The 27,813-nt window shown below is 43.8% G+C and overlaps 1 protein-coding gene across 2 annotated transcripts in view; it reads right to left on the bottom strand.

Annotated features, from left to right (window-relative positions):
* Positions 1-27,813, bottom strand: part of PIK3C3 (phosphatidylinositol 3-kinase catalytic subunit type 3) — a 177,106-nt gene that overhangs the window by 7,375 nt on the left and 141,918 nt on the right. For both annotated transcript variants that reach the window (XM_044276294.1, XM_044276295.1), the window contains one exon: positions 11,169-11,294. In XM_044276294.1, the coding sequence (XP_044132229.1) occupies positions 11,169-11,294 (126 nt within the window). The remainder of the gene's footprint in view (positions 1-11,168; positions 11,295-27,813) is intronic.

The following is a 27,813-nucleotide window of genomic DNA, read 5'->3' as shown; positions in this document are numbered from 1 at the left end:
ACCATTGCCTCATGTTGCAGCATGATAACGGCCCCAATGCACGGCCCCATATTGCAAGGATCTGGACACAATTCCTGGAAGCTGAAAACATCCCAGTTCTTGCATGGACAGCATACTCACCGGATATGTCACCCATTGAGCATGTTTGGGATGCTCTGGATCAGCGTATACGACAGCGTGTTCCAGTTCCTGCCAATATTCTGCTACTTCGCACAGCTACTGAAGAGGAGCGGACCAACATTCCACAGGCCACAATCAACAACCTGATCAACTCTATGCGACGGAGATGTGTTGCACTGTGTGAGGCAAATGGTGGCCACACCAGATACTGACTGGTTTTCTGACCCAAAACTGTGCACATTTCAGAGTGGTCTTTTATTGTGGGCAGTCTAAGGCACACCTGTGCAATATTCATGCTGTCTAATCAGCACCGTGCTATGCCACACCTGTAAGGTGGGATGGATTTTGACGGTAAAGAAGAAGTGCTCACTAACACAGATTTAGACAGATTTGTGAACAATATTTGAGAGTAATGGGTCTTTTGTGTATGTAGAAAATGTTTCAGAACTTTGAGTTCAGCTCATGCAAAATAGGAGCAAAACCGAAAGTGTTGTGTTTATATTTTTGTTCAGTATGTATATATATATATCAAAAGGATGAGGCAGCACTCCAGGTAAAGTGAAAAATGGTGGATCTTTTATTCCCTCTGCAACGTGGTCTTTCTCAAGCATATATATCCATAGTGAAGCTGTGGCAGCACTCCCTTGAGGACTTGTATAGGATGTAGGGTGCCCGCGATGGTCCCTCGACTCAGGACAGCAAACAGCAAAGAAAGGTTCGCAGCACTCCTTGAAAGATAAAATGTGCTCTTTTATTCACACATATCAAATGACAACGTTTCGGTTCTCTCACAGAACCTTTCTCAAGTCAGGTGAAACATAAAGTGCAATAGTGCCAATTGCACTATTCCACTTTATGTTTCACCTGACTTGAGAAAGGTTCTGTGAGAGAACCGAAACGTTGTCATTTGATATGTGTGAATAAAAGAGCACATTTTATCTTTCAAGGAATACTGCAAACCTTTCTTTGCTATATATATATATATAATTTTAATTTTTTCCCTTAATTATGAGAACTTCTTTCTCCGTTCTCGTTACTTTTTTAGCATCAGTGCCACTGACCAAAGCGTTTCTCCTGCTGTTAGGCCTCGGCTGTTCCGTGCATTGGGGACTGCAATTTGCGGTCCCCTGTGCACGGGCACCATCCGTGCGGCTGCAGACAGATCCAGACCCATTCAAGTTGAATGGGTCCATGATCCATCTGCACCCCAAAAAATATAGAACAAGGTCTATTTTTTTGCGGTGCGGAGGCACGGAGAGAAACCCCACAAAAGCACTCAGTGGAGCTTCCATTGGGTTCCGTGCCTCCGTTCTGCACCGCTACTTCCAGATTGCTGACCTATTCAAGTGATGCGATGTGCACATGGCCGGGGCCCATATACAGGTCCTTCTAAAAAAATTTGCATATTGTGATAAAGTTCATTATTTTCTGTAATGTACTGATAAACATTAGACTGTCATATATTTTAGATTCATTACACACAACTGAAGTAGTTCAAGCCTTTTATTGTTTTAATATTGATGATTTTGGCATACAGCTCATGAAAATCCCAAATTCCTATCTAAAAAAATTAGCATATCATGAAATGGTTCTCTAAACGAGCTATTAAAGGGAGTCTGTCACCACATTTTAGCCTGTTAGACCGTTAAAATAGGGTTATGTGATCCAGCCAGAACATAAAAACGGTACCTTTGTGGTAGAAAACGGACTTTTCAATTTGCAGAAAACGAACTTATAAGATTATCTTCTGAGCCCTCTCAAGTGCCCAGGGCGGTCTCTCAATCCTCGGAGCCCAGGCAGGCACCTCCTAAACGGCTGATAACTCCGCCCTCCGTGCGCCTCTGCCCGCCCGTTTACTCCCCTCCCCTGTCCCTTTCCACTGCGGCTGTGCGTTACAAATCGTAGCCGGCGCATGCGCAATAGGTATTGCGATGCCCTGCTAGGAGCGGGCATCGCATTGCGCATGCGCCCGCTACGATTTGTACCGCACAGCCGCAGTGGAAAGGGACAGGGGAGGGGAGTAAACCGCAATCATGGGTAAGACTGCTGACCTGACTGCTGTCCAGAAGGCCATCATTGACACCCTCAAGCAAGAGGGTAAGACACAGAAAGAAATTTCTGAACGAATAGGCTGTTCCCAGAGTGCTGTATCAAGGCACCTCAGTGGGAAGTCTGTGGGAAGGAAAAAGTGTGGCAGAAAACGCTTCACAACGAGAAGAGGTGACCGGACCCTGAGGAAGATTGTGGAGAAGGACCGATTCCAGACCTTGGGGGACCTGCGGAAGCAGTGGACTGAGTCTGGAGTAGAAACATCCAGAGCCACCGTGTACAGGCGTGTGCAGGAAATGGGCTACAGGTGCCGCATTCCCCAGGTCAAGCCACTTTTGAACCAGAAACAGCGGCAGAAGCGCCTGACCTGGGCTACAGAGAAGCAGCACTGGACTGTTGCATGTCATTCGGAAATCAAGGTGCCAGAGTCTGGAGGAAGACTGGGGAGAGGGAAATGCCAAATTGCCTGAAGTCCAGTGTCAAGTACCCACAGTCAGTGATGGTCTGGGGTGCCATGTCAGCTACTGGTGTTGGTCCACTGTGTTTTATCAAAGGCAGGGTCAATGCAGCTAGCTATCAGGAGATTTTGGAGCACTTCATGCTTCCATCTGCTGAAAAGCTTTATGGAGATGAAGATTTCATTTTTCAGCACGACCTGGCACCTGCTCACAGTGCCAAAACCACTGGTAAATGGTTTACTGACCATGGTATTACTGTGCTCAATTGGCCTGCCAACTCTGCTGACCTGAACCCCATAGAGAATCTGTGGGATATTGGGAAGAGAAAGTTGAGAGACGCAAGACCCAACACTCTGGATGAGCTTAAGGCCGCTATCGAAGCATCCTGGGCCTCCATAACACCTCATCAGTGCCACAGGCTGATTGCCTCCATGCCACGCCGCATTGAAGCAGTCATTTCTGCAAAAGTATTCCCGACCAAGTATTGAGTGCAGAACTGAACATAATTATTTGAAGGTTGACTTTTTTTTGTATTAAAAACACTTTTCTTTTATTGGTCGGATGAAATATGCAAATTTTTTTAGATAGGAATTTTGGGTTTTCATGAGCTGTATGCCAAAATCATCAATATTAAAACAATAAAAGGCTTGAACTACTTCAGTTGTGTGTAATGAATCTAAAATATATGAAAGTCTAATGTTTATCAGTACATTACAGAAAATAATGAACTTTATCACAATATGCTAATTTTTTTAAAAGGACCTGTATTGTGGACCCACTGTTTGTGGGCCACAATACGGACACATGTGTATGAGCCCTTAAAGGGAATGTGTCATCAGAACATGACCTATTGTTTTAAATCACATTTTTATGTTTAACATATTTTTAAAGAATTTTTGGTGGTTTATTTTTAAATTTTCCATTTAAACATCCATATTGAAACAAAAAACATAAATTCCTGCAGTTTTGGCACTGGCCACTAAGTCTGATAATTGACGCTACTTCTTGGTCTGTGCACTTTACTGCAGTTATATATTATTCTAATCCTGCCTGTAATGGTATCACCTCTGTGCATAGATAAGACAGGATCCTCCATTCACAATCGGAGATTGTCAAAGCTACTTTTAAATTTCTGTTTGATATAGAAAATTTAAGTCACAAAGCTTGCCGCACGCCCTGCCTGTGCAAAATGTTTGACTTTTTAGGAGTCGTAAATGCTACCTGACACTTTTCCAACAAGTGGGTGGAGCTCCTTTGCTGTCATAAATTTCATTTCTGGCGCCACAATCTTTAAGGCTACTTTCACACTAGCGTTCGTCGGTCCGCTCGTGAGCTCCGTTTGAAGGAGCTCACGAGCGGACCCGAACGCAGCCGTCCAGCCCTGATGCAGTCTGAATGGAGCGGTTCAGCCTCCGCTCCGCTCGCCTCCGCACGGACAGGCGGACAGCTGAACGCTGCTTGCAGCGTTCGGGTGTCCGCCTGGCCGTGCGGAGGCGTGCGGATCCGTCCAGACTTACAATGTAAGTCAATGGGGACGGATCCGTTTGAAGATGCCACAATATGGCTCAATCTTCAGGCGGATCCGTCCCCCATTGACTTTACATTGAAAGTCTGGACGGATCCGTTTGAGGCTATTTTCACACTTAGCTTTTATATGCCAAAATAATGCAGACGGATCCGTTCTGAACGGAGCCTCCGTCTGCATTATTATGATCGGATCCGTTCAGAACGGATCCGATCGAACGCTAGTGTGAAAGTAGCCTAACAGGTTATTGATAATTATTATTAACGTGTGCCTCTTAATAATTGGGGGGCAACCGATGGCAGTGGGGGTCAGATTAAGATCAGAAAGATGAATGTGGGCACACTAGCAGCAAACATACAGGATACAGATCTTGTAATAAAAATCAAAATTAAGCAATGCGGGCACATATGAACATGGGACCAACACAGATGCCTTCAGCTGCCAAGTGCACATGTAACAGGTCAGCCGATGTCATAGGTACAAAACTGCTGATAGATGCCCTTTAAGCAATTCAAAAAAAAGAAAAGTCCTTCAACTCATGTAAAAATGATAGGTGCTATAAACCATGCACCAGTAATATCCCTCCCACTATGTAAATTCTTCTGGTAGAGGAACAGCCTGCTAGAGGAAATCATATCTGGCATAGCCGGTTACTACCTGACCCCCTTGGAGCCCACTGCCTATAATGGGACTCAGCAGGAATCCGGTCTGTTTCCGGCATTAGTACCGGGATTCGGCCGGACAAATACCGCTGGAAGCAGGAGGCTTGGTGGTGCTCCAGCTATACCAGGTACGACGTCTTCTGGTGGGCGGTTCCTCTGTCGGAAGAATTTATCGCCGCTAAAGTGAAACTGGCCTTAAGGAAAAGTAGGAAAATGTTTTACTCCCCCTGGGTTGGAGGAATGGGCGCCCTACCACTTTACTGTAGAAGACACCCCCGGTCACTTGTTGGCCCATAGATACATCCTTGATGCTGACTATTTTACATTTCTATGATGATGATGATGTGCTGTACCATTTCTCAGAATAAATTTGCCAGTTTCGCACATGAAGCGCAGCCTTTTCCTCTAAATGATGAAATCCTGACGACTTGTCATTACAGAAAACCCACATTTACTCTAATTAAACCAATAAGGGAAAAAAAAAAGTAAATGTCTGAATGTAATTATCTAGTGACGAGGCTTCCTCTCTGCTTCTAATAATTACAACAAAGCAGATCATTAAACTGACAGAAATAAATAAGAACCTGCCGCCCACGGTTTGGGGATCTGCCGTCTTGTTAATATTCAGCTCAGGATCCAAGAGGCCTCCATGAATGCCATGTGACCATTGGACCTAGAATTTAGTGCACTCTGTCAGGCTGGTGTCTGTGCGGGAAATAAAGTTTTGGATCTGCCATAATCTTTAATGGCCGTAGGAAGGTATTGGGGGAGGGGCTGCTGTTAGAGCTGAGAAGTGCTATAAAAGAAGTGCTGCGTCCATAAATAACACAGACAGGCCATTTATTAGACCCATGGGATTGGGAGAGAAGGACCCCCACCCATTGCCCTAGTGCCGAGGAAAAGGACTGCTAAATGTGAAAAATAAACTATTCTTTTAAAGGCTGTGGACACTTTCAGGGGACAATTTTTTATTTATTCATTTATTTTTATGATTGCATTTTACTCATTTTGGGCTAAAAATTATTGAAAATTTGCAGCAGTTTTTGTGCTACAGGGTTAAAGGGGTTCTGCACTTTGTTTTAACTGATGATCTATCCTCTGGATAGATCATCAGCATCTGATCGGCGGGGGTCCGACACCCGGGAACCCCGCCGATCAGCTGTTTGAGAAGGCAGCGGCGCTCCCTCTTTACACCTTTCAACAGCTGGAGTAGTTGTGTTTCCTCTAGATGCTATGTCTGTGCCCAGGTCCCACATTGCATTATCCCCTTCTACATTGAGAGTTTCTGCGTTGCAGCTACATACTGTCTTTGAACGGCTTTGCCAATTCTGCTTTGCACTAGGCAACCACATTATAATGTTCAACAGGCGGAGTATTTGCACTGTCACTGGCTGCCATATCTGTGCTTTCTACCAGTCTGAACGGGCCTCAGGCAACCACATTCCCCCCCTTCCACAAGCGAGTTTTTGTTGTCTTCATACTTCTGATGTTTATCAGGCAACTGCATTACCTGTGTCTCGACAGTGTACGTCTACCGCTGTTTGCTGTTGGGTCTGACAAGACGATGCAGTTCTGATGAATATCAGGCAGCTACTCTCCGCTCCTCTATCGGTGTGGTATTTGTACTCTCTCTCTCTCTCTCGAAGTGAAGGTCTGGCATTCGCCAGGCAACTACCTTTCTGTCCTTCACTAGACAGAGTAATACTGCCATCTCTTTACATAATATATATCACAAGCCTAAGACTGGTTTCAAACTGCCGGCATGGCCTACCGGCAGGCTGTTCCGGCATAGAATGTCCGGAATCGACCGGCCACAAACTGCTGCAGCAGTATTTGTCAGGCTAGATCTCCGCAGGACCCAATTATAGTTAATGGGGACGCATGGCATTCCACCAGTGACAGATCCAGCAGGCTGTTTCCAACTGGAACATCCTGCCAGATCTGTAAACACCAGTGTCAGACTAGCCTTAGGGGATCTGTGTGCACCAGCCAGCCAAAATTCAATTTGGGAGCAATCTGGAGATCTTGGTCTATTCCCATTCAGCAGACGTGGTTTTGTATTTTCACCCTTTGATAGCGGATTAACAGGGTTCTCTTTAACTGCAGTATCCGATGGGCTTTGGCCATTACTGGATGTTTCCTGATGAGTGTGTGCAGTATCCAATGTGCACTAGATAGCTACATTACTTTCTTCTTTATGCAGTTCAGTTGCCTTTTTTCTACTCTCTTTCTATGGTCTTGGATGCTAGATATGGCATGGTTACACTACTACGGCACGCTCCTATCAGCCGTTTCTGTACGAGGAGCAATGGGGCGCCACCAGCTCTCCTGTTCCCCCCAGCGCGCCGTTGTTTCTGCAACATCTGTATAACAGCATTCATTATATTGTCTTTGGCTTGTACAGTATCTGACATCACTGCTCTTACAATATCAAACCTTACATGGTAGGCTCTCCTCTACCATGTTAATCACCGTAAAATAATATAGATCAAAACTGGTATGCTCCTGCTATTGCTAACCCTTGCCGCCATCTAATCATCTTCTACTATGGAGTGATTATGTTCTTTCAAAGTATCCTCATTTTTCTTTGGTATAATGGTGTGTAGGTATTGGGTTTAAACTATACCATCCTGGTCTCTGCTCCTTTTTCACTCCTCATATGGTCAGGGCTCTACGAGTGTCTTGGTGGAACTTTGTCTTATTTGGCTCACCCCCTCCCACACATCTTTTCGATCGTGGAGGCTGCTCCGGAACTTCTCTGGGTGAGACTTGCCACAAGCCAGTTTCTGAACTCTTGTGTACACTCATACAAGGTATTTTAGCATTTTCCCCTGCCACTTTTGTTAGACACTCTGGTGGAGGAGTTACTCCACTGGTGGCTGCCCAGAAGATTTCCTCATACCAAGCCTTTTACTATGAGCTTTCTTGTTTTTTTTGTCACCAGCCCTCTCTAGTCTGACAGCGCACACAACTCGCCTGTGTTGTCTTCATTCTCGCTCTTCTTATGGTGCCTTTTAGGTTTATTGTTTTCTGGATGTGCCCTGCATTTTGTCTAGAGCTTCTGTGGTCTCTTGATGGTTTAGCTCAGCAGGACAGGGCTCATCCTTGTCTTGCCCTTGCCGAGATGCTGGATCATCTCCGCTCTAGTCTGGCTGGCCTCTTTTTCACATTCCTCTCCTATCCTTTAAGAGGTTACCTTATGCATCCTTGATGCATTTCGGTGTGGAACTCTACAGATTGCCTTCAAGTTTGTGTTCTGATCTTTAGTTTCCTCTTCCTGGTACTGCTTTTGAACCTCACATGGTTTCCTGTGTACCCCAAATGATATGAGGGAGGAAAAAGGATACTTTTGTACTCAACTTGTAAAATCTCTTGGGGGACACAGCTCCCACACAGTAATCTTGCTGGTTTGTACTGATGGGTTCCACTGATTTTTGGTCCTGGCCCAACTCCCGTTATGGCTGGTTGTTACGGTCTGTGTTCGACTGGCTTCTCCTGGCTGCTCCTTCTGCTTTGGAACAAACGGATTAGCTCACTGACTGTAGGAGGGGTATAGCTGAAGGAGAAGCTAACACCTTTCTAGTTTCAGCTTAGTGTCGCCACCTAGTGGCAGCAGCTATACCTGCGTAGCTGACAGGTGACAACATTATATCCCTAACACTCTTGTTGATCTCCATGGTTGTCGAGCTCACAATGTATTCAGGTCCCGGCTGCCAGAGAGAGCCGCTGCTTTTATCATTCACTTATCATGCTTTTTTTGTGACTGTGGAGATGGTAGAGTTGTCCGTGACCTGTCAGAGTTTTGCTTTAAGAGGGATGATCTAAATTCAGTTCTCAGAGCTAATCAATTGAAATTACAAGGTGAAATCTTAAAGTTGCACTACTAAGAAATTCTAAGGACAACGCACCCCCGTCTGATTCATTGTTAGCTGCACTATTGTCACTTCATGGGGCTTCCCTGGGCACAGATGAGATGGACCCCTGTGAATTCAATGTTGATTTGTATCCACACACAAGGGGTCTCAATCAGACCAACAGACCTGATGTGTCAATTGTGCAAGCCTTAGGTTTTGGGCCTGCAACTGATCATGCCTCAGCTTAAAAATCTTTAGTGTAAATTAATGGGCCTTCTGGAAGAATTTTTAGTATTAAGATCATTCCCCTGATACACAGCTGCAAAACCATCATCAGTATGGTAATGCTATAAGTGGCAGCCTGCATTCAGTTAATGGACCGGCTACGGGCATCTTTAAAAGGGTTGAAAAACATGGCTGCTTTCATCTAAACACAGTACCAAATGTGTCCACAGCTTGTGTGTGGTCTTACAGCTCAACCTTGCTCACATGAATGGAGCTGAGCCACAAAAACCCATGGACACAACACATGGACCACAAACAACCCATGGACCACAAACAACCCATGGACGCAAAACATGGACCACAAACATGGACAGATTTGATGCAGTTTCCTTTAAAAAATAAAATATAAATCTTGTTTTTCTAAGGGCCTTTTCGCATCACACAATGCAGCCTATGCTGGAGGTATATGTCACGAGGACTACCTACGTACACCCCTGACGAAAGGCTGCACCGTATCCTGCTGTACAGGCAGACAGTGGGATACATCCCGATACAGGCCCTTGTCATCATAGTAGGTGCCGGTGGTGATGGATTGAGGACACACTGCTTCTGTGTAGTAATAGCCAGTGCTCCCCTTCTACCGACATTGCCACTGCTGCCTAATGTGCCCCATTAGGGGATGGATGGGGGCTTCAACTTGGACAGGGGCTTCCTTTACATCCTTTACATGCATCTGGTTCCTACTGTCTTAAATAATATGAACCTGAGTGGCCACTAGCTCCCAGAAAGCTCCAGTAACGGGCCACATACAGACAATTTAAAGGGCATCTGTCAGCAGTTTTGTACCTATGACACTGGCTGACCTGTTACATGTGAGCTTGGCAGCTGAAGGCATCTGTGTTGGTCCCATGTTCATATGTGCCCGCATTGCTGAGAAATATGATGTTTTATCATATGCAAATGAGCCTCTAGGAGCAACGGGGGCGTTGCAATTACTTCTAGAGAATCACCTCTCTAGGGAACTGACGCGCCCTCTGTACTTTGACAGGGCCAGGTGCGCCTACAGGGTCTGCTCTCTCTGCTACCGCCACGCCCCATGCACTTTGATTGACAGGGCCAGGCAGTGAAAACATCATAGCGCCTGATCCTGCCAATTGCAGAGAGAGCAGAGCCTCTAGGTGTAACCCCCCCCCCCCCCCCCCCCCTAATTGCTCTTAGAGGCTCATTTGCATATATTAAACCTTCATTTTTCTCAGCAATGCGGACACATGTGAACATGGGACCAACACTGATGCCTTCAGCTGCCAAGTGCACATGTAACAGATCAGCAAGTGTCATAGGGAAAAAACTGCTGACAGATGCTCTTTAAATCCGCCAACACACAAGGTCTCAATAACTACACCTGACAAGTGGCAGCGTTGTATTCAGAGGGAGGGGACATTTACGTGCCTGACAACCGTGGTCATCTTCCTTGCCATGTGCGTGGACTCCATGCTGTATAGGTGAGGAGTCCTGGGCAGCCACAACCAGCAGATCAGCCCAACTCCCTGTCCTTCAGGACCTTCTTGCCAGCTCCCACCACAGCAGGTTACCCAGGGTTGTACAGATTTAATGGAGGACAGTGCCGGAGACTTTTTACCAGCACACCGCTGTATGGAGTACGAAAGTATACCACGCTATGCCTTATCTTGCGGTATGCTGACATAGACTAGCCAGAGGCCAAAAGGATACTGAACAGTGAACAGAGATGTGAACAGACCCCAATACTCTACAACCACTTTGTGTTCCAATAGGACATCTCACCCACCACAATAGTCAGACTGTACAGCTGCTTTTTAGGGTAAAAACTGTGACTATGGGCAATAGGGGCCTTGTTCAGTGGGTTCACCTGCAGTCCCAGTAACACACCATGCTATCAAGTCGTGTTATGCCAAATGACAAACTCAGCTCTACTGCAACAGCAAACACAGCCTAACGGAAGCCTTTTTCCTTCTGTAGGCACGCTGCTTGCAGACCGTCTAGACTTGGTTAGATAACCCAAAACCTGGACTAGGTATATTAAAAAAATAAAAATACAGGCAGCATTGCTGAGGCATGAAGTACAAGGACAGCAGTAAAATGATAAAGCGGCTATGGAGGAGGTGCAGGCTATGGGGATGTGCGGGGAAGCAGCCAATCTGTCTCTGTCAAAGTTAGCATTGGAGTGAGCAGGGAAAAAAAAAAAAGCAAACGCTAACGACTCCTGCGGAAGCGGCGGAGCAAGCCGATGTCTTACCTGAGCAAACTTGTGGATTTGTTCTACCACAGCTGCAAAGAGCGCGTTGACGCTGTCGTCGATGAGGGTCTGCATGTAATGCACGGCTTCCTCGTCAGACAGATCCAATCTAAATTTATCCTGCACCTGGAGGAAGATGAAAGCGTGAAAGTCAAACGACACATGAAGAAGAGCTGCAGGAGAACAGCACCAGGAACGTCAGCACCTCGGGTGGTGCCTCTACACAATACAACGCTGTCAGATACACCACAGTCAGGAGATGTATACTGTATCTACATACATAAACTGCAAAGGTCACAGAGCCAGCTGTATCTTCTACATATTCATAGCCACATAGCAGCATTATAGTGGTAATATAATTATACAATTATATTCGCGTACATAGGAGGCAGTATTATAGTAGTTATATTCTTGTACATAGGGGGCGGTATTATAGTAGTTATATTCTTGTACATAGGGGGGCGGTATTATAGTAGTTATATTATTGTACATAGGAGCAGTATTATAGTAGTTATATTCTTGTACACAGGAGCAGTATTATAGTAGTTATATTCTTGTACATAGGAGCAGTATTATAGTAGTTATATTCTTGTACATAGGAGGCAGTATTATAGTAGTTATATTCTTGTACACAGGAGCAGTATTATAGTAGTTATAATCTTGTACATAGGAGCAGTATTATAGAAGTTATATTCTTGTACACAGGAGCAGTATTATAGTAGTTATATTCTTGTACATAGGAGCAGTATTATATTAGTTATAGTCTTGTACATAGGAGCAGTATTATAGTAGTTATAGTCTTGTACATAGGAGAAGTATTATAGCAGTTATATTATTGTACATAGGAGGCATTATTATAGTAGTTATACCTTGTACATAGGAGGCAGTATTATAGCAGTTATATTCTTGTACATAGGAGCAGTATTATAGTAGTTATAGTCTTGTACATAAGGGCAGTATTATAGTAGTTATATTATTGTACATAGGAGGCAGTGTTATAGTAGTTATATTCTTGTACATAGGAGCAGTATTATAGTAGTTATATTCTTGTACATAGGAGCAGTATTATAAGTAGTTATATTCTTGTACATAGGAGCAGTATTCTAGTAGTTATATTCTTGTACATAGGAGGCAGTATTATAGTAGTTATATTCTTGTGCATAGGAGCAGTATTATAGTAGTTATATTCTTGTACATAGGAGGCAGTATTATAGTAGTTATAGTCTTGTACATAGGAGGCAGTATTATAGTAGTTATATTCTTGTACATAGGAGCAGTATTATAGTAGTTATATTCTTGTACATAGGAGGCAATATTATAGTAGTTATATTCTTGTACATGGGAGGCAGTATTATAGTAGTTATATTCTTGTACATAGGAGGCAGTATTATAGTAGTTATATTCTTGTACATAGGAGGCAGTATTATGGTAGTTATATTCTTGTACATAGGAGCAGTATTATAGTAGTTATATTCTTGTACATAGGAGCAGTATTATAGTAGTTATATTCTTGCACATAGGAACAGTATTATAGTAGTTATATTCTTGTACATAGGAGGCAGTATTATAGTAGTTATATTCTTTTTTTTTTTTTTTTTTTTAATTTATATTTTTATTGTAAGTTTCACTATACAACAGGGAGGAACATAGTATCAAGGTTTAGGCTCGCAGGCCTCGCCAATGTGTTAGGTACAAATCAGAAATGGATTAAAATCGGTACAATGTACAGTACACACTTTAAAGACATACGTCAATCCTATCCCCCATAGGAGGGATTTCCAATATATGAGACATTCATGAGATCAGAGAAACAGACGCTCAGAAGAGCCATAAGACCAGGTAAGAGGCGTTGCATTCCATTTTTTGGGAGGTGAAGTTAAACATGGTAGTGCCTATGACCTGCCGTGCGATTGTGTATCATGGTTACTAAGGTATATCAACTAAATCAGGTTCCAATTGACTAGTTATGGTTTGGGGGATCTGTATTTAGCCCACAGAGACCATTTTTTGAGAAAAGACAGATGCGTACGAGATTCCCAGGAGGATAGTTCCTCAAACCTGAAGATCTGATCAATTTTTTGAGTCCATTGGTCCAAGGTTGGGACAGTAGTCTGAAGCCAATATTTGGGGAGTTGTAAGCGGGCCGCCAATATCATCTGTGTAAACACAAATGGTGGTCCTGCTTCCCCCTGTTCTTGAGGGAGTGAGAGGAGAGCAATTTGTGGAGAGGGTTTAAACGATGTGCCACAAACCCTGTTTGAGGTAGCGAAGACTTCACACCACCATATCTGAACCAGGGGGCATGACCACCAGATATGCAGGAAAGTTCCCCTCTCCCCAAGGCACCTCCAGCACGTGTCAGAAGCCGCCCCAGCAAACCTCGATAATTTATCAGGCGTGTTATACCATCTTGTAAGAATCTTGTAGCTATTTTCCTGGATTCTGACACAGCGGGAGGCTCCATGGGGAGCGTCTAGAAACTTAGGTAAAGACTCAAAAGGAAGTGTGATATTTAAATCCAATTCCCATTGTGTGACAAAGGATGGCTTAGCAAGCATAGGAGGTAGTCGCAGTTTGCTATATATCCATGAGGTAAGTTTCTTGGGTAATGTCTGTAAGGCAGTTAGAGCCTCTAACCATACCAGAGGGCGATGAAGATCCCCTACGTTGACATGCTGCTTTAAGTAGGCTCTAAGATAAGCAATTGAAATAAAGTCACGAGGGTGAGGGTTAAGCAGGGCATTTATGTCTCCTGAGTCCATCCATACTCCAGTTGGTAGGGCTAGAGAAATTAATGGAATTGAAGAGGACATCAGCCTTATTGAGGTGGTTTGCCTTAAAGTGGGAGGGGCCGTATTCAGTACATCTGCTACAGTCAGTGTGGGTGAAGGGAATGGAATGGAACAGTGTGTGGAGGATAGCCACTTCCAAGCTTCCAATGTGGCTCTGATGATTGGGTAATGAGACATGTGGCCAGAAAAAACCGTCTCTCGACCCAACAGATGTGCTCTAGCCGGTCTGTTCAAGATTTCCAGTTCCATCTGGACCACTGTGGAAGCTGGGGAAGTGCTCAGCCAAGCTAGTGCTCGGGAGAGGAGGATAGCCCTCCCATATAGCTCGGGGCTCGGCAAACCTATTCCCCCAGCATGCCTAGGCTTAATAAGAAGTGCCGAGGAGAGTCTCGCTCTCTTCCCATTCCAGATGAAGGAGCTGAATTTTTTCATAATCGAAGTGTAATAGTGTTTAGGGATAGAAATGGGGAGAACCTGTTGTAAATATGTGAGTCTGGGCAGTATTAATGAAGATATTAGATTCTTCCTACCAAACCAGGAGAGCATTGGGTTAGATCTGGCCAAATTGTCGATGGAATCAATGATAGATTTCTTTAAGGGGATATAGTTAAGAGAAAAAAGTTCCGTAATTTCTGGGCTAATTTTGACCCCTAAATACGTGATGTTGGGGGAGGACCAATTAAATGGGGAGTCCTTCATTAGAAGGCATTTTGTTGCCTGTGAAACCCCTGAGCAAAGGACTAATGACTTATTAGCATTAATTTTAAAATCTGACATTGTGCTATATGTATTCAGGTGGGATTGAATTCGGGGTAGGGCCGTTTTTGGATTAATCGTCATTATGAGCACATCGTCCGCAAAAGCAGCAATTTTCTGCTCCCTGCCTCCCAAACATAGACCCTTTATCTCCTGGTCCAACCTTATTTTTGCTAGAAGAGGCTCCAAAGCCAAGACGAATAGGAGGGGTGATAAGGGACAGCCCTGTCGGGTCCCGTTTCTAATAGGGAAGGAAGGTGATACAGTGCCATTTACTAGGACTGCAGCTGTTGCTTGTTCATACATCGAGAAGACTGCTTTGGTAAAAGAGTCAGGTAGGCCAAATCCTGAAAGTGTTTGTTTTAGGTATGACCAATTGACCCTATCAAATGCTTTCTCAGCATCTGTGCTGAGTAAAAGCAGAGGGGAGGACACGCGTTTAGCATGACAGAGGGTATTAATCACCCTCGTGGTATTGTCCTTCCCTTCCCTGTTGCGGACAAAGCCTACCTGATCTCTATGGACAAGTTGGGGAAGGAGAATGGCTAACCTGTTAGCTAGCATCTTGGCCAGGAGCTTAAGGTCTATGTTTAGGAGGGATATGGGTCTGTAGTTGGAACATAAACTGGCGTCTTTCCCTTCTTTAGGGATGAGAGTGATGTGGGCTGCCGTCATGTCTCTCGAGAGTGGAATTCCCGCAAGAGTCTGATTGCAAACTTCCAACAAGTGAGGAAGAAGAAGATCTTGGAACATTTTGTAATATGCTAACGGAAGGCCATCAGGGCCTGGACTCTTTCCTGTCGGCATTTGGTTCATTGCTGTCCTTAGCTCAGTTATGGAGAAGGGAGCTGAAAGAGTCGATTTCTGGTCTGTGTCAATGGTAGGGAGTTTGGTCGCTTCCAGGAAGGAAGATATGACAGTGGCATGGGATTCTGGTTCAGTTGTTGAGGGAAGGTTGTAGAGATCATTGTAAAATGAACGGAATTGAGACGCAATCTGGTTGACCGAAAAGATGGGGGACCCATCTTGTGATGTTAGCTGATGGACGTAGTTTGCAGACCTCCTCCCTTTAATCCTGTTCATTACAAACTTGGTGGCCTTGTCCCCATGTGCAAAGAATTTGTGCTGTGAGCTCATGTGGTATTTGGCTGCTCTATTGGCCAGTAGAGATCTGAATTTGGCTCTGCATTCTGACAATTTTTGGAGATGGGCGTCAGTGGGTTTAGCTTTATGATGTGATTCTAAAGTCTGAATATTTTTCAGAGTGTCCTCTATTTCACTTTCCCTCTTTCTCTTTAGGTGTGTGCCAATGCTAATAAATTGTCCCCTCACTACAGGTTTATGAGCATCCCAAAGAGTATTGGCCGTTGTATCTGGATTTTTATTTAGGGAGAAATATTCTGTTATGTGTTTAGATATCCGATCAACCGAGTCCTGATACCCCAGGAGGGTTTCATTTAAGAGCCAGTTGAAGCACGAGGGCGTTTCACTAGGGGCCAACACTGAAATATATATTGGGGAGTGGTCTGAGATGTGTATAGCACCAATGGTCGCCTCTCTGCATAGGTGTATGTGTTCTTTAGAGATAAAGAGGTAATCAAGCCGGTGGTAAGTTTTATGTACTTGGGAATAGAACGTGAAATCCTGGACACTCGGGTGGAAAGATCGCCATACATCGATCAAATGGAGATCCCAGAGGGTATTTCTGACCTTTTTTAGAAACCTCTTGGAATGGGACGATTTATGGGAGGAGACATCCAGTTGAGGATATAAGGCGACATTGAAGTCGCCCCCAACAATTACTATACCCTCTTTAAAGGACTCTATAATGGGAAAAATGTCAGAAAACCAACGGGCTTGGTTAGAGTTTGGGGCGTATAGATTTATAAAAGTGTACGTCTGCGGCCCTATGGTGCCCTTAAGTAGGATATACCTGCCTTCTGGATCTAGGCTTTGGCTAGCAAATTTAAAGGGGATCCTCCTCTGTAGCCCTATGCTGACCCCACTGGAAGCTGAGGAGCTACTCCCACAATGGTACCAGTTGGAGAAGTGGGAGAATCGCATGTCTGGGTAGTGGTTAAAGCGGAAATGCGTCTCCTGAAGGAATATCACTCCAGCTCCAGCTTTTCTTAGAATGGCAAAGATTTGGCTCCTTTTGGAAGGAGAGTGAAAACCTTTGACATTATAAGAGGCCACTGACAGGTCAGCCATTATTTGTTATGTGTGTGGGTTTACCTTGTAGCTGTTGTGGTCCCTGTCTAAGAAGTGTATCGGATCTTTTGTGGTCTTCTACCTCTGGTACCATTGCAGCTGTGCTTGTATGGGAGACAATCCAGATCAATATAATAGGCGAGAACCTTGAGTTAGGGGTAAGTAGGGGAAATAGAACACAATTTGTTAAACAAACAAGAAACATGAACAAAGACATAATGTAATATGTCAAAGACATAATGTAATATGTCATAATCTGGAGGGGGTTGTTTGGTCTATGGACCGTTTAAGAGAGACCGTATAACGCCCTGAGAGGGGGTAGAAGCAGAGCAGAGAGATGGGGGAAACACGTACAGGTATACGGAAAACCATCTAGTCTCATGCAAACAGTGGAATCCCAAACTCTAGACAGTAATATACGAGAATTTCAGCATGACAATATTGCCTGAAAATTACCATACTATACTATAGGCAAGAGAGTTTTCCTAATGCTCTTGTGAGAGACTTCTCGGGGTGAATTGCAGACCCCTCCTCTTGGAGCGAGAAGACTTCGGCGTACGTAGTACCTCAAAAGGAACCACCTTGGGTATATCAGGCAGGGCACCGAGGTCCTGGAAGAGTTCCCAATTTTCAATCTGCATGGGTGGCACATTTAGGACCTCAAAGGCAGAAGTGAGGTCTGTATATGACGAGATGTTTACTCTCTTGCCCGCGTATGTGAAGGATATGCCAAACGGGTAGGACCAACGGTATAAAACCTTTTTGGAGCGCAACCAATCTGTCAGAGGTTTAAGGGATCTGCGCTTCTTCAGCGTTGAAGGGGCTAAGTCCTGGAATATGTCAATCTTGGAATCCTTGTATATCAAGTCAGGGTGATCACGTGCGGCTTCCAGAACGGCGGTTTTCACTTGAAAATTCAGGAACCTACATATTATGTCCCTAGGAGGTTCGGCTGGCTTAGGTTTGGGCCTGAGGGCTCTGTGCGCCCGTTCTATAATTACTTCTTGGGAGAAGTTAGGGCCCAGGAGTGATCCGCAGATATCCATGATGGACGCTGAAATGTCTCCTGTTGAGACTGATTCTGGCACTCCACGGAATCTCAGGTTATTTCGGCGCCCCCTGTTTTCTTGATCTTCTAACGAGCAGTGGAGGTCGTTTAAGTATAGGGCACAGCGGCGAAAAGAGTCCGTTACCGCAGTCTGGTGATTTATTATCTCTGCTTGGTGCTGCTCAAGTTTCTCCACACGGTCGCCAATATGTCTCACCTCGTTTCTGCAGGCAGACAATTCTGAGAGGATCGGCTCCATAATCCTGTTCAAAGCACGGTCCAGGTATTTTCTTGTAACCGGAAGGTCAGAGCCGGCCTGTGCTTCATCTGAGTCGCTTTCACCCTCTGACTGTGCAGGAGCGCGCTTCGGAGCTTTGGCCTGTAGAGTCGGCGCCATCTTAGGCTCCCTGGCAGCCATCGTTGCGGCAGCTTTCTTTAAGAATTTCTCCATTTCTCCTCCAGCAATCTGAGTTTTGGAGGGAGCTGGGGTGTCAGCATGCTTAGCGTTCCCGATCTTCACCATCTCCGCTAATGTAGGCTAATTATAGCTGGCGTTAGGGACGAGTCTCTTCACATATCACGGAGCTATGCGACCATCTTCATCCGGCGTAAGCTCCGCCCCTTCTCCTGCCAGGTTCAGACTTTTAAAACATTTTATGAATGTGGGGGATTACTGTTGTAATTTTAGGATACCGTCTCTTTAAATCTGCCGATTTCACCTAGAAGATATCCTTATATTTAAAGTTCAATGATGTAATCTTCCTTGCAATGCAGCTTGTAACATTAACAACAGGAGTGTGTCTCCAGTTGGTAGCTTTAGCAGCTTTTCTGGCTGTAGCCGAGCTCTGTACTTAATGCTAGCACAACAGACAGTTCAAATTTCGCTCCTCTCAGAGCCGGCGGATTGATCCGTTTAGTGATTCGGCTGCCAGGTCCTGCAAAGTAACAATGCCGATCTCATGTGGCAGGGAGTATAGCTGCCAAGGTTCTATATTTTACTGCCACTTGGTAAGGACAGCTCAGGGCACTCACCACATCTATGATCGCTCGGGCAGGGATGTCCTGGGTGGTCTTCGGTGGTTTTCTAATTTCAAAACGGCCGGATCTACTTTCTCCGGTTCAAAGCTCTGTCTGATCGGCTTCAAGCGACGCTGCAGATTCACCGCCTATCCGGCGGGTCCCAGATACTGTGGCCTCACACCTAAGGCAGACCTCACGTCCGCTGAGGGCCTCTATTAAATCCAGCGGCAGGTGGTGAAAAAGCCGCGGGGCACGGCTTCTGTGGCCCGGGTGAGCGCACCAATAAAGTCCGGTGCTCACGAAGTTCTTGTAGGCCGCAACTCCCCGCCGCCTCAGATATAGGAAAAGATTATATCTCCTTGATCCGGGCGATGATCTGAGTAAGGATCTGTTGTTTCAGGCGTAGCTAAGCCTTAATTTGCCAAGTTATATCGGTTTATATCAATTCTTTCTGCAGAGCTCCTACATGCTACTTCTGGTCGGCTCTGCAGCTAGCTCCGCCCCCCCGTAGTTATATTCTTGTACATAGGAGGCAGTATTATGGTAGTTATATTCTTGTACATAGGAGCAGTATTATAGTAGTTATATTCTTGTACATAGGAGCAGTATTATAGTAGTTATATTCTTGTACATAGGAACAGTATTATAGTAGTTATATTCTTGTACATAGGAGGCAGTATTATAGTAGTTATATTCTTGTACATAGGAGCAGTATTATAGTAGTTATATTCTTGTACATAGGAGGCAATATTATAGTAGTTATATTCTTGTACATGGGAGGCAGTATTATAGTAGTTATATTCTTGTACATAGGAGGCAGTATTATGGTAGTTATATTCTTGTACATAGGAGCAGTATTATAGTAGTTATATTCTTGTACATAGGAGCAGTATTATAGTAGTTATATTCTTGTACATAGGAACAGTATTATAGTAGTTATATTCTTGTACATAGGAGGCAGTATTATAGTAGTTATATTCTTGTACATAGGAGGCAGTATTATGGTAGTTATATTCTTGTACATAGGAGCAGTATTATAGTAGTTATATTCTTGTACATAGGAGCAGTATTATAGTAGTTATATTCTTGTACATAGGAACAGTATTATAGTAGTTATATTCTTGTACCTAGGGGGCAGTATTATAGTAGTTATATTCTTGTACATAGGCAGTATTATGGTAGTTAGTAGCCGTTTGAAAGATGCTTAAAGGGAGCAGAATGAACAGTCTTCTAATTACTGCCTATTTTCTGTAAAATCTATAGTGTCCTATGCACACAGCTATACTTTATAACCCATGGTTTCCACTGTTAAAATAGAGTCGAAAATGTTGCTTTATGCCCTTCTTTCTAATTTACATGTCACTTTTATATTGTTTGATCATTAGATTTGATATTAATATGCATTATTTACATAACTGCAGGTAGAGGATGCAAATGTTGTCAAAGCAATTACGCATCTAACTTGCTTTCCAATCAAAAATGACTCAGCTAATTAAAAATATAAATGCTATTCTAAGTTCAAACCCTACTACCCCAATTAAGAGAGAAGTTTGTTTTTCTGTGTAGCCGTCTGCAGCTTTGGGCTTCATTTGACCGCAGTGAACTGTGCATACATTAGAGATATGAAGAGGGAAAGAGAGGAAACAAAATCAATGCTTACAGTTTTAATTAAGCTTACATGATCCGCTGCTCTTTGACACATCCCCGTATTTGCAAGGCATTGTTAGGCCAGATAGGTGGGAGACAACTTGATAAAGCAGTCCAGTGGCTACAGCACAAGTGTAATCTCTATGCAGGGGGTTACACATCAGGAGACAGGTATTAAAGGGGTCCCTTACAAAGAAAAAGGGAGGGGGGGGGGGGTGTCAAAAATGCCACTCAGGACCGTCACCTATTAGTCACGGCAGAACGCGGAGGCCCAACACCTTCCTCATTACATGGACAGCGCATTGACTTTGCTGAGCACTATGCAGTAGTATGGTGGCAATGCAGGGACTGATCACTATGTGCAGTGTGACGTTAAGCCGACCTCAGCCCTAAGCAACGATCAAATATTCACGTGATGTTGAGGTGTGAGCGAATCTGCAGGTTAGATCAGAGCAAAAAGCTAGGAACGGCCGAACGGAGGGTGCAGAGGAGCGGTCACACTGGGGGCCTGGAGCCCGAGGGCACACAACAGGTGTCCTGTCACCATCACTATACATGGCACAATGAAAGTGTGGTCCTGTAACATATGTTTCATTGGGAACCAACAGCTTCAAATCACATCTCTGCAAAAAGGATATAGATAGAAAGATAGATAACTGGATATGGATAGATAGATATACAGATAGATAGATATGACAGATATGAGATGATATATATATAGATCTAGATCTCAGAGGGTTGAGGGATGCCACTGTAGCATACCGTTTTGGGCAGGCAGCACGGAGCACTGCTTCTAGTGACATCACATGCATTCGTTTGGATTGCCCCCCTATATTAGTCTAGGACTTGGCTCCATGCTGCCGGCACATCTGACTTCAACACCTAAAATTCTATGACACAGAAAGAAATCTGCTCCATTAATCAGTCCGAGCGCCGCTTCTATGTTCGCCTGGCTTTCAAAATGTAAATTTGTGTCGGTGCCTTCAAAGGTGATATTTCTGAAGGGAGCTGGAGGAGACGAGAAGTGACAGGGAGATCTGCTGCTGGGACAGGTTCTCCGAACATCCCGCTGAGCATGAATTATTGACACCTACACATCACTGGGTATTAAAAGAGCATTAAACCAGGAGGGTCATCTGCCTCCTGACCAATCATCCGGATAGTACTCTTCTTCTATGCAGTTTATCTAAGTATCTAACTACTAGCTATCTACATTCCTTATATCTATCTAGTAATCTATCTCTCTACCCATTTATCTATGAATATATCTAGATTCTAGACCGATCTATCTATGTATCCTTGAATATATCTAGACCGAACTATGTATCTATATTTATCTATTTAGACCTATCTATCTATCTATCCATCCCGATCTATCTATCTATCCATCTAGCTATCGATATCTATCTATTTATCTATCTATGAATCTGTCTGTCTATATGCCTATCTCATATAGAGAGACTGGATACCACTGAGCTGGGTGGATAATAACACTGGTTAACGGACCTTTCGGGCTAAAACTCTCCTTTAACAGTGGGCACAAGTCTTCTATATGACTCTACATGACAAGAACACAGTAAGATCTCCTGGTTCTGAAAAACCTCCAAGTAACGGAGGAAGAACGAAGGTTAAACGTTTTTGGCAATTAAAAAGAAAACCTAGGTGGCTGATAAGGAACGGTCGGAGGCTCTAACATCTTGTTCTAGGTGATAAGAGGCAGCGCGGCTGGGGATATAAACGAGGATTACACTGATGAGCCCCACACAAAATAAGGCCCCAATTCTAAAGGTCAAAGGGCTACAAGTTAGTACCACTGTTGGAACTATTGCAGTCGTAGCAAGCCACTCCCAACTTTTTCCTTAATAGGCAAGCATTATGCATGAGCGGTGGTAATGTCCCGATTTTACCGCAACTCACAGATGACTGTCAACGTCAGCTGCATTACGATGGAGAGCGTGAGAAGCGGCAGGATGTCAGCTGAAGCTTAGACCAATATATAGATGGGACAACTAGATAGATTTGTTGTAACAAAGTCATAAAACACGGGACGATCGGCGCCAGGTTGTCTGTGACATTCAATGATGGTTTCAGGTTTATATTTGGGATTGAATTTATGCAGGAGCCATCTGGAGCTTTTATAAATCTGTAAACCTTTGTTTCTCACACGTGGAAATATATGACGCCTGCAAATAAAATCTGCTTAAACGAACTGAACTTTGCAGCAACGACAGCGGAAAATAGCAAGGTTACACAGATTACTGGCGGTGATTTATCCTGCTGTCATATACTGTGCAGATGTATCAAATGGGCTTGTGAATTATTCTTTTCGTTTTTTTTGGCTTTAAAGCGTACCTCCGGGTATAAACACGTTTTCAGAAATGAATAGTACAGGTGAATAGAAGAAACATTGTAATATACTTAAAGAATTATGCTTTCTCCTGGGATTCTCAGGGTTCTTTCTCTTCACTTAGACTCGTAATCTCTAGTAGCTCCTGTCTCTGTCTCCAGCCTTGAAAAAGTGGATCAGCGCTCAGTTTTTTAAGCAAAACAATCTTCATTTATTTATTGCCATAAACAAAATACAAGCAGATGTCACGCGTTTCTCTTTAGCTGAAGCGCGTCACATCTTTCTATATTTTGCATCATTTGGATTTACAGAGTACCACCAATTCTAATATCCTTTATTCTTTTTTTTTTTTAAACCCACAAAAACAAAAACAAAAAAATACGCAAAACAAATAACAATAGATACGGTAGGGACACAGTGGTCCTGAGTCCTTCAAGGTTCTGGAGGGGACTGTTCTTCAGGTTGGGTTGTAGCAATCGATTTGGGACCTATCCCTAGTGCTATCCCTCCATTGGATGATAGCTATATTTTCTATTGCACATCTAAACATTGTAGAAATTATTAGAACGACATGGTGTACTCAGCATTTATTTAAATATCTAAAATAACAACCGTGTGTACTGAGCATTTATTATTTTATGTATCTAGAATAGCCCACATTATATAAGCATTGGGCATACCATTAAGGTTTTGACGGTGTCACCGGTCTTCAGGGCCATCCTAGGGCATACAGGAGGTTCCTGAATACGGGATCGCCCCTATCGGGGCGGCCATTCTGTTTTTCAGGCAGGGATTATCAGAGCAACGGGTAAGCACTAGGGATAGGCCCCAAATCGATTGCTATAACCCTACCTGAAGAACAGTCCCCTCCAGAACCTTGAAGGACTCAGGACCACTGTGTCCCTACCGTATCTATTGTTATTTGTTTTGCGTATTTGTTATTTTTTTGTGTTTTTTTTTTTAAATACAATAAAGGCTACGATTTAGAATTGGTGGTACTCTGTGAATACGATTTATGTAAATACAAACCGCCCAATTATTATCCTCCCTCTGACGGGTAATTGTCTTAGCTGTGAATTTTATATTTTGCATCAGAAAGTGAGCGCTGATCCACTTCGTCTACTTGGATGTATGATTCTGGAGCCCAGGATACGAGTACCTCCTACTTCCAGAGTGCCGACTGATTACTTCTACAAATCTGTCTCCAGCCTCACACACAGAAGTCTACGCAGAGAAGAGGAGGGATGAGGAGGCTGCTGCCAGCTAGTAAGTGATTTATTGCCTCATGCCGGACAGTGGTAAAACCATATTCTACTAGAGCAGAATTAAAAGTGCAAAGATAAAAATAAAAAAATTGCAGTTTGTGTGTCTCTCATGAAGCAACCTCTTCCTTCTCTCTCCCTAGACTTCAATTTTAAAAGCAGAAAACTGCAAAGCAGCCTGATAACAGCAGATAGAAGCATTTTCTTTAACTAAATATATTACAAAGTTTCTTATAATCACCTGTACTATTCATTCAAGGAAAGATGTTTTATAACTTGTGACGAATACCGCAACTCACAGCCCCGTCTGACATCAACCACGTCGAGCTCACGTGGCACAGTTTCGTCACTGGTTACCAAGACGTGACGTTACGCCCTCTCTGGGAGTATGTAAGGAAAGCTTGGGAAGTGAAAGAAGGTGGTCCACGCTACCTCTGGTGTGACTCCACACTGGATCACAACCCTGACAAACTGAGGGGTGTTTTCACTGCCCCAGTGAAACAGCACATTGTCAGCCTGGTAGACTGCCACCATTTCCTTGTTGATATAAGCCCGATCTGCTAGCGGGATTATATCGGGTTTAGAACCAAGCCTAAGTAGCTTAAAACTATGCCGACTCACGGATGTGAGTCACCAGTTGTGTCAGTTACCAGTTGGATGAGTAGTCCTTTGTGTTATGATGATGAATTTTTGGTTGCTATAATCCTTAGCTGTAGTCACATGGGGGCAGTGATGTCAGCAATTTCCAGGTCTCCCCAAACACATTACACGATGTGGCCCCCTTCAGAGAAAGACGCTGGCCTCTGGCCTGCATGGGCCTTTTCTCCTGTAGTCGGCCATTCCCCTCCCTCCCCCTGGGAGGACCTCATTTCCCCTTTGTCCGGTGAGGCAACTCAGACTCCAAAAACTCATTATGGACCATAGCTCCTCACCGGAAGATCACAGGGAGATGGTTTTGGCAGCACTGTATCCGGATGGGTTCCAGTTACAAGTGGAGACCAAACATGGCGCTGTTCCTACTGGGAGATCTCTGTATCTCCCCTTCCTGGCACCCGTCCCCCAAGCGGCAACCAGGGGCAAGTCTGTCTTGGTCTCAGGGTTGCAGATATGTAACTGGTTTATGCCTGTGATGGAAGGGCAATTCACAATTCCTTATGAACCTTCAGTTCCATGAGGTCTAATGGATTCTTTTGTTCGGATGACCAACTCAGCCCCCACTGGCATTCATCCTGCCAGAGAGGGGTGTGAACTGTAAACATGTGGTCTCTTTTGAAGCCAGGCCCCCTGTGGAGTCTGCTTCCTCTGCTATCTGACAGCAAATGGCTAGAATAAGGTCATAACTCACATTACTGGAGTTACATAAGAGGGAGAAATTTAGTAGTTATATTCTTGAACATAGGAGCAGTATTATAGAAGTTATATTCTTGTACATATGAGCAGTATTATAGTAGTTATATCCTTGTACATAGGAGGCAGTATTATAGTAGTTATATTCTTGTACATAGGAGCAGTATTATAGTAGTTATATTCTTGTACATAGGAGCAGTATTATAGTAGTTATATTCTTGTACATAGGAGCAGTTTTATAGTAGTTATATTCTTATACATAGGAGCAGTATTATAGTAGTTATATTCTTGTACATAGGGGCAATATTACAGTAGTTATATTTGTGTACAAAGGAGAAGTACTATTGTAGTTATATTCCTGTACATAGGAGGCAGTATTATAGAACTTATATTCTTGTACATAGGAGCAGTATTATAGCAGTTATATTCTTATACATAGGAGGTACTGTAGAAGTTATATTCTTGAGCACAAGAGCAGTATTATAGCAGTTATATATTTGGCCACACAGGCAGTATTTCAGCGGTTATCTAGATGTGTTACCATGAATAAACAAAGATACTTAATGTCAGCTTCTGAGAAATACAAATAGGTTTGCCATTTAAGTAGTCACTGAACCTTCCTAAAGTTCATAAATGAACGCACAGTTGGTAATATAGTCATAGGAGAATTTAACACTGGATACCAAACCAGCTGTGCAGATCATACGGTAAGTAGGGCGATCGCTTTAGAGGCAGCGACAATGGTTTTCATACCTCTTTCCCAAAAACAGATAAATTGGATAAATTAATATATAAAATAAAAGGTTCCTTAATAAGGATCATGGCACCAGTCAAGTCAGAAACTGATTAACGTAGTTTCAAAACTGACAGAAAAATTTGGGCGACGCAAAATCTTGTGTGTACAAGACCTAAAGTAGAAACGCTCACATTTAGCCTTTTGTGTTTTGCATTGCGGCACAAGTGACACGAGCCAAAAACTCAATATACCGTAAATTAATTTTACTGGTCAATCCAAATAGATCTTTAGCTAATTTGAGTTTCTTGAAATACCTATAGATTTCTTGTTTAAAGCTTACAGAAAAAAAATAAAGGAATCAATAGCGGAGCTGAAAGCAGCAGCTTAATACCCCGACAGGTCTCAGTATTATCTTGTTAAATGACTCTGAACGCGCGCGTCACTCAATCTCAAGGGAAGGGGAGGGGAGGTCTTGTTGTCTTTTTATCATTTCAGTAAAGCAATTTCAATATCACAGAAATCACATTACAAACATGAAAAATTACATAATAGCACAGCGATGGAACAGTTCAGCAGGCCGCAGTCGCTATGTATCTGCAATATTTCATAGAGACAAAGTGGAGCGCACGGCGTGTCAGGGAACGGCGTTCTAGAAGAAGACTGTCATATCGCTCAACAAATTGGTATTGATCTTCTAGGGTCATTAAGCAATACCAAAGGCTACAAAGAGGTCAGGGGTTCATCAGGAACATAAAACCTGACACGCACCATCCTCTGGGGTATTGCGTGATCTTTGTGATCAGTGCTATTATGTAACAGCTCACTTATTAATGGGATATTCTATATACATGATCCTTAAAATGGCCGCATCCCGACCCCTGAAACACAAGAGTCATACTTACCTGCTCCATGCCGCTCTAGTCCTCAGCGCTGGCTCCGCTCACTCCATCTTCTGGTCTCCGTACTGTTTAAATCAGGAGGTGCATGGGCATGGTGACACGCACTACTCTAGACAATGACTGGCTTCAGAGGTGATGTGCTGGTTGTGGCCGCATCACAGCTGAAGCCAGTCGCTGGCTGCAGCAGTGCATGTGACCATGACAATGCACCTCTGGATGTAAACATTACGTTGAGCGGACGAAGGAGGCGGCGCGCAGGACTGGAGCAGTGCGGAGCGGGGAAAGTTCTGTTTCAGGGGGCAGGCTGTGGGCACTAGCTTAAAAATCTTGATTACCAGAAAACCCCTTTAGGGTCCATTCACACATCCGCAATTCCATCCCGCATTTTGCGGAACGGAATTGCGGACCCATACATTTCTATGGGGCCGCACGGAATTGCGGACCCGCACTTCCGGGTCCGCAATTCCGATCCTGAAAAAAAAAGAACATGTCCTATTTATGTTCGCAATAGCTTGGACACACCTTCTCATTCAAAGCGTTTTCTTTATTTTCATGACTATGAAAATTGTAGATTCACACT

Source organism: Bufo gargarizans, chromosome 1 (genome assembly GCF_014858855.1).
Source record: "Bufo gargarizans isolate SCDJY-AF-19 chromosome 1, ASM1485885v1, whole genome shotgun sequence".
NCBI classification, from domain to species: domain Eukaryota; kingdom Metazoa; phylum Chordata; class Amphibia; order Anura; family Bufonidae; genus Bufo; species Bufo gargarizans.
Note: the sequence above shows the minus strand (reverse complement) of the source record. Positions and strands in the feature narration are given on the sequence as shown.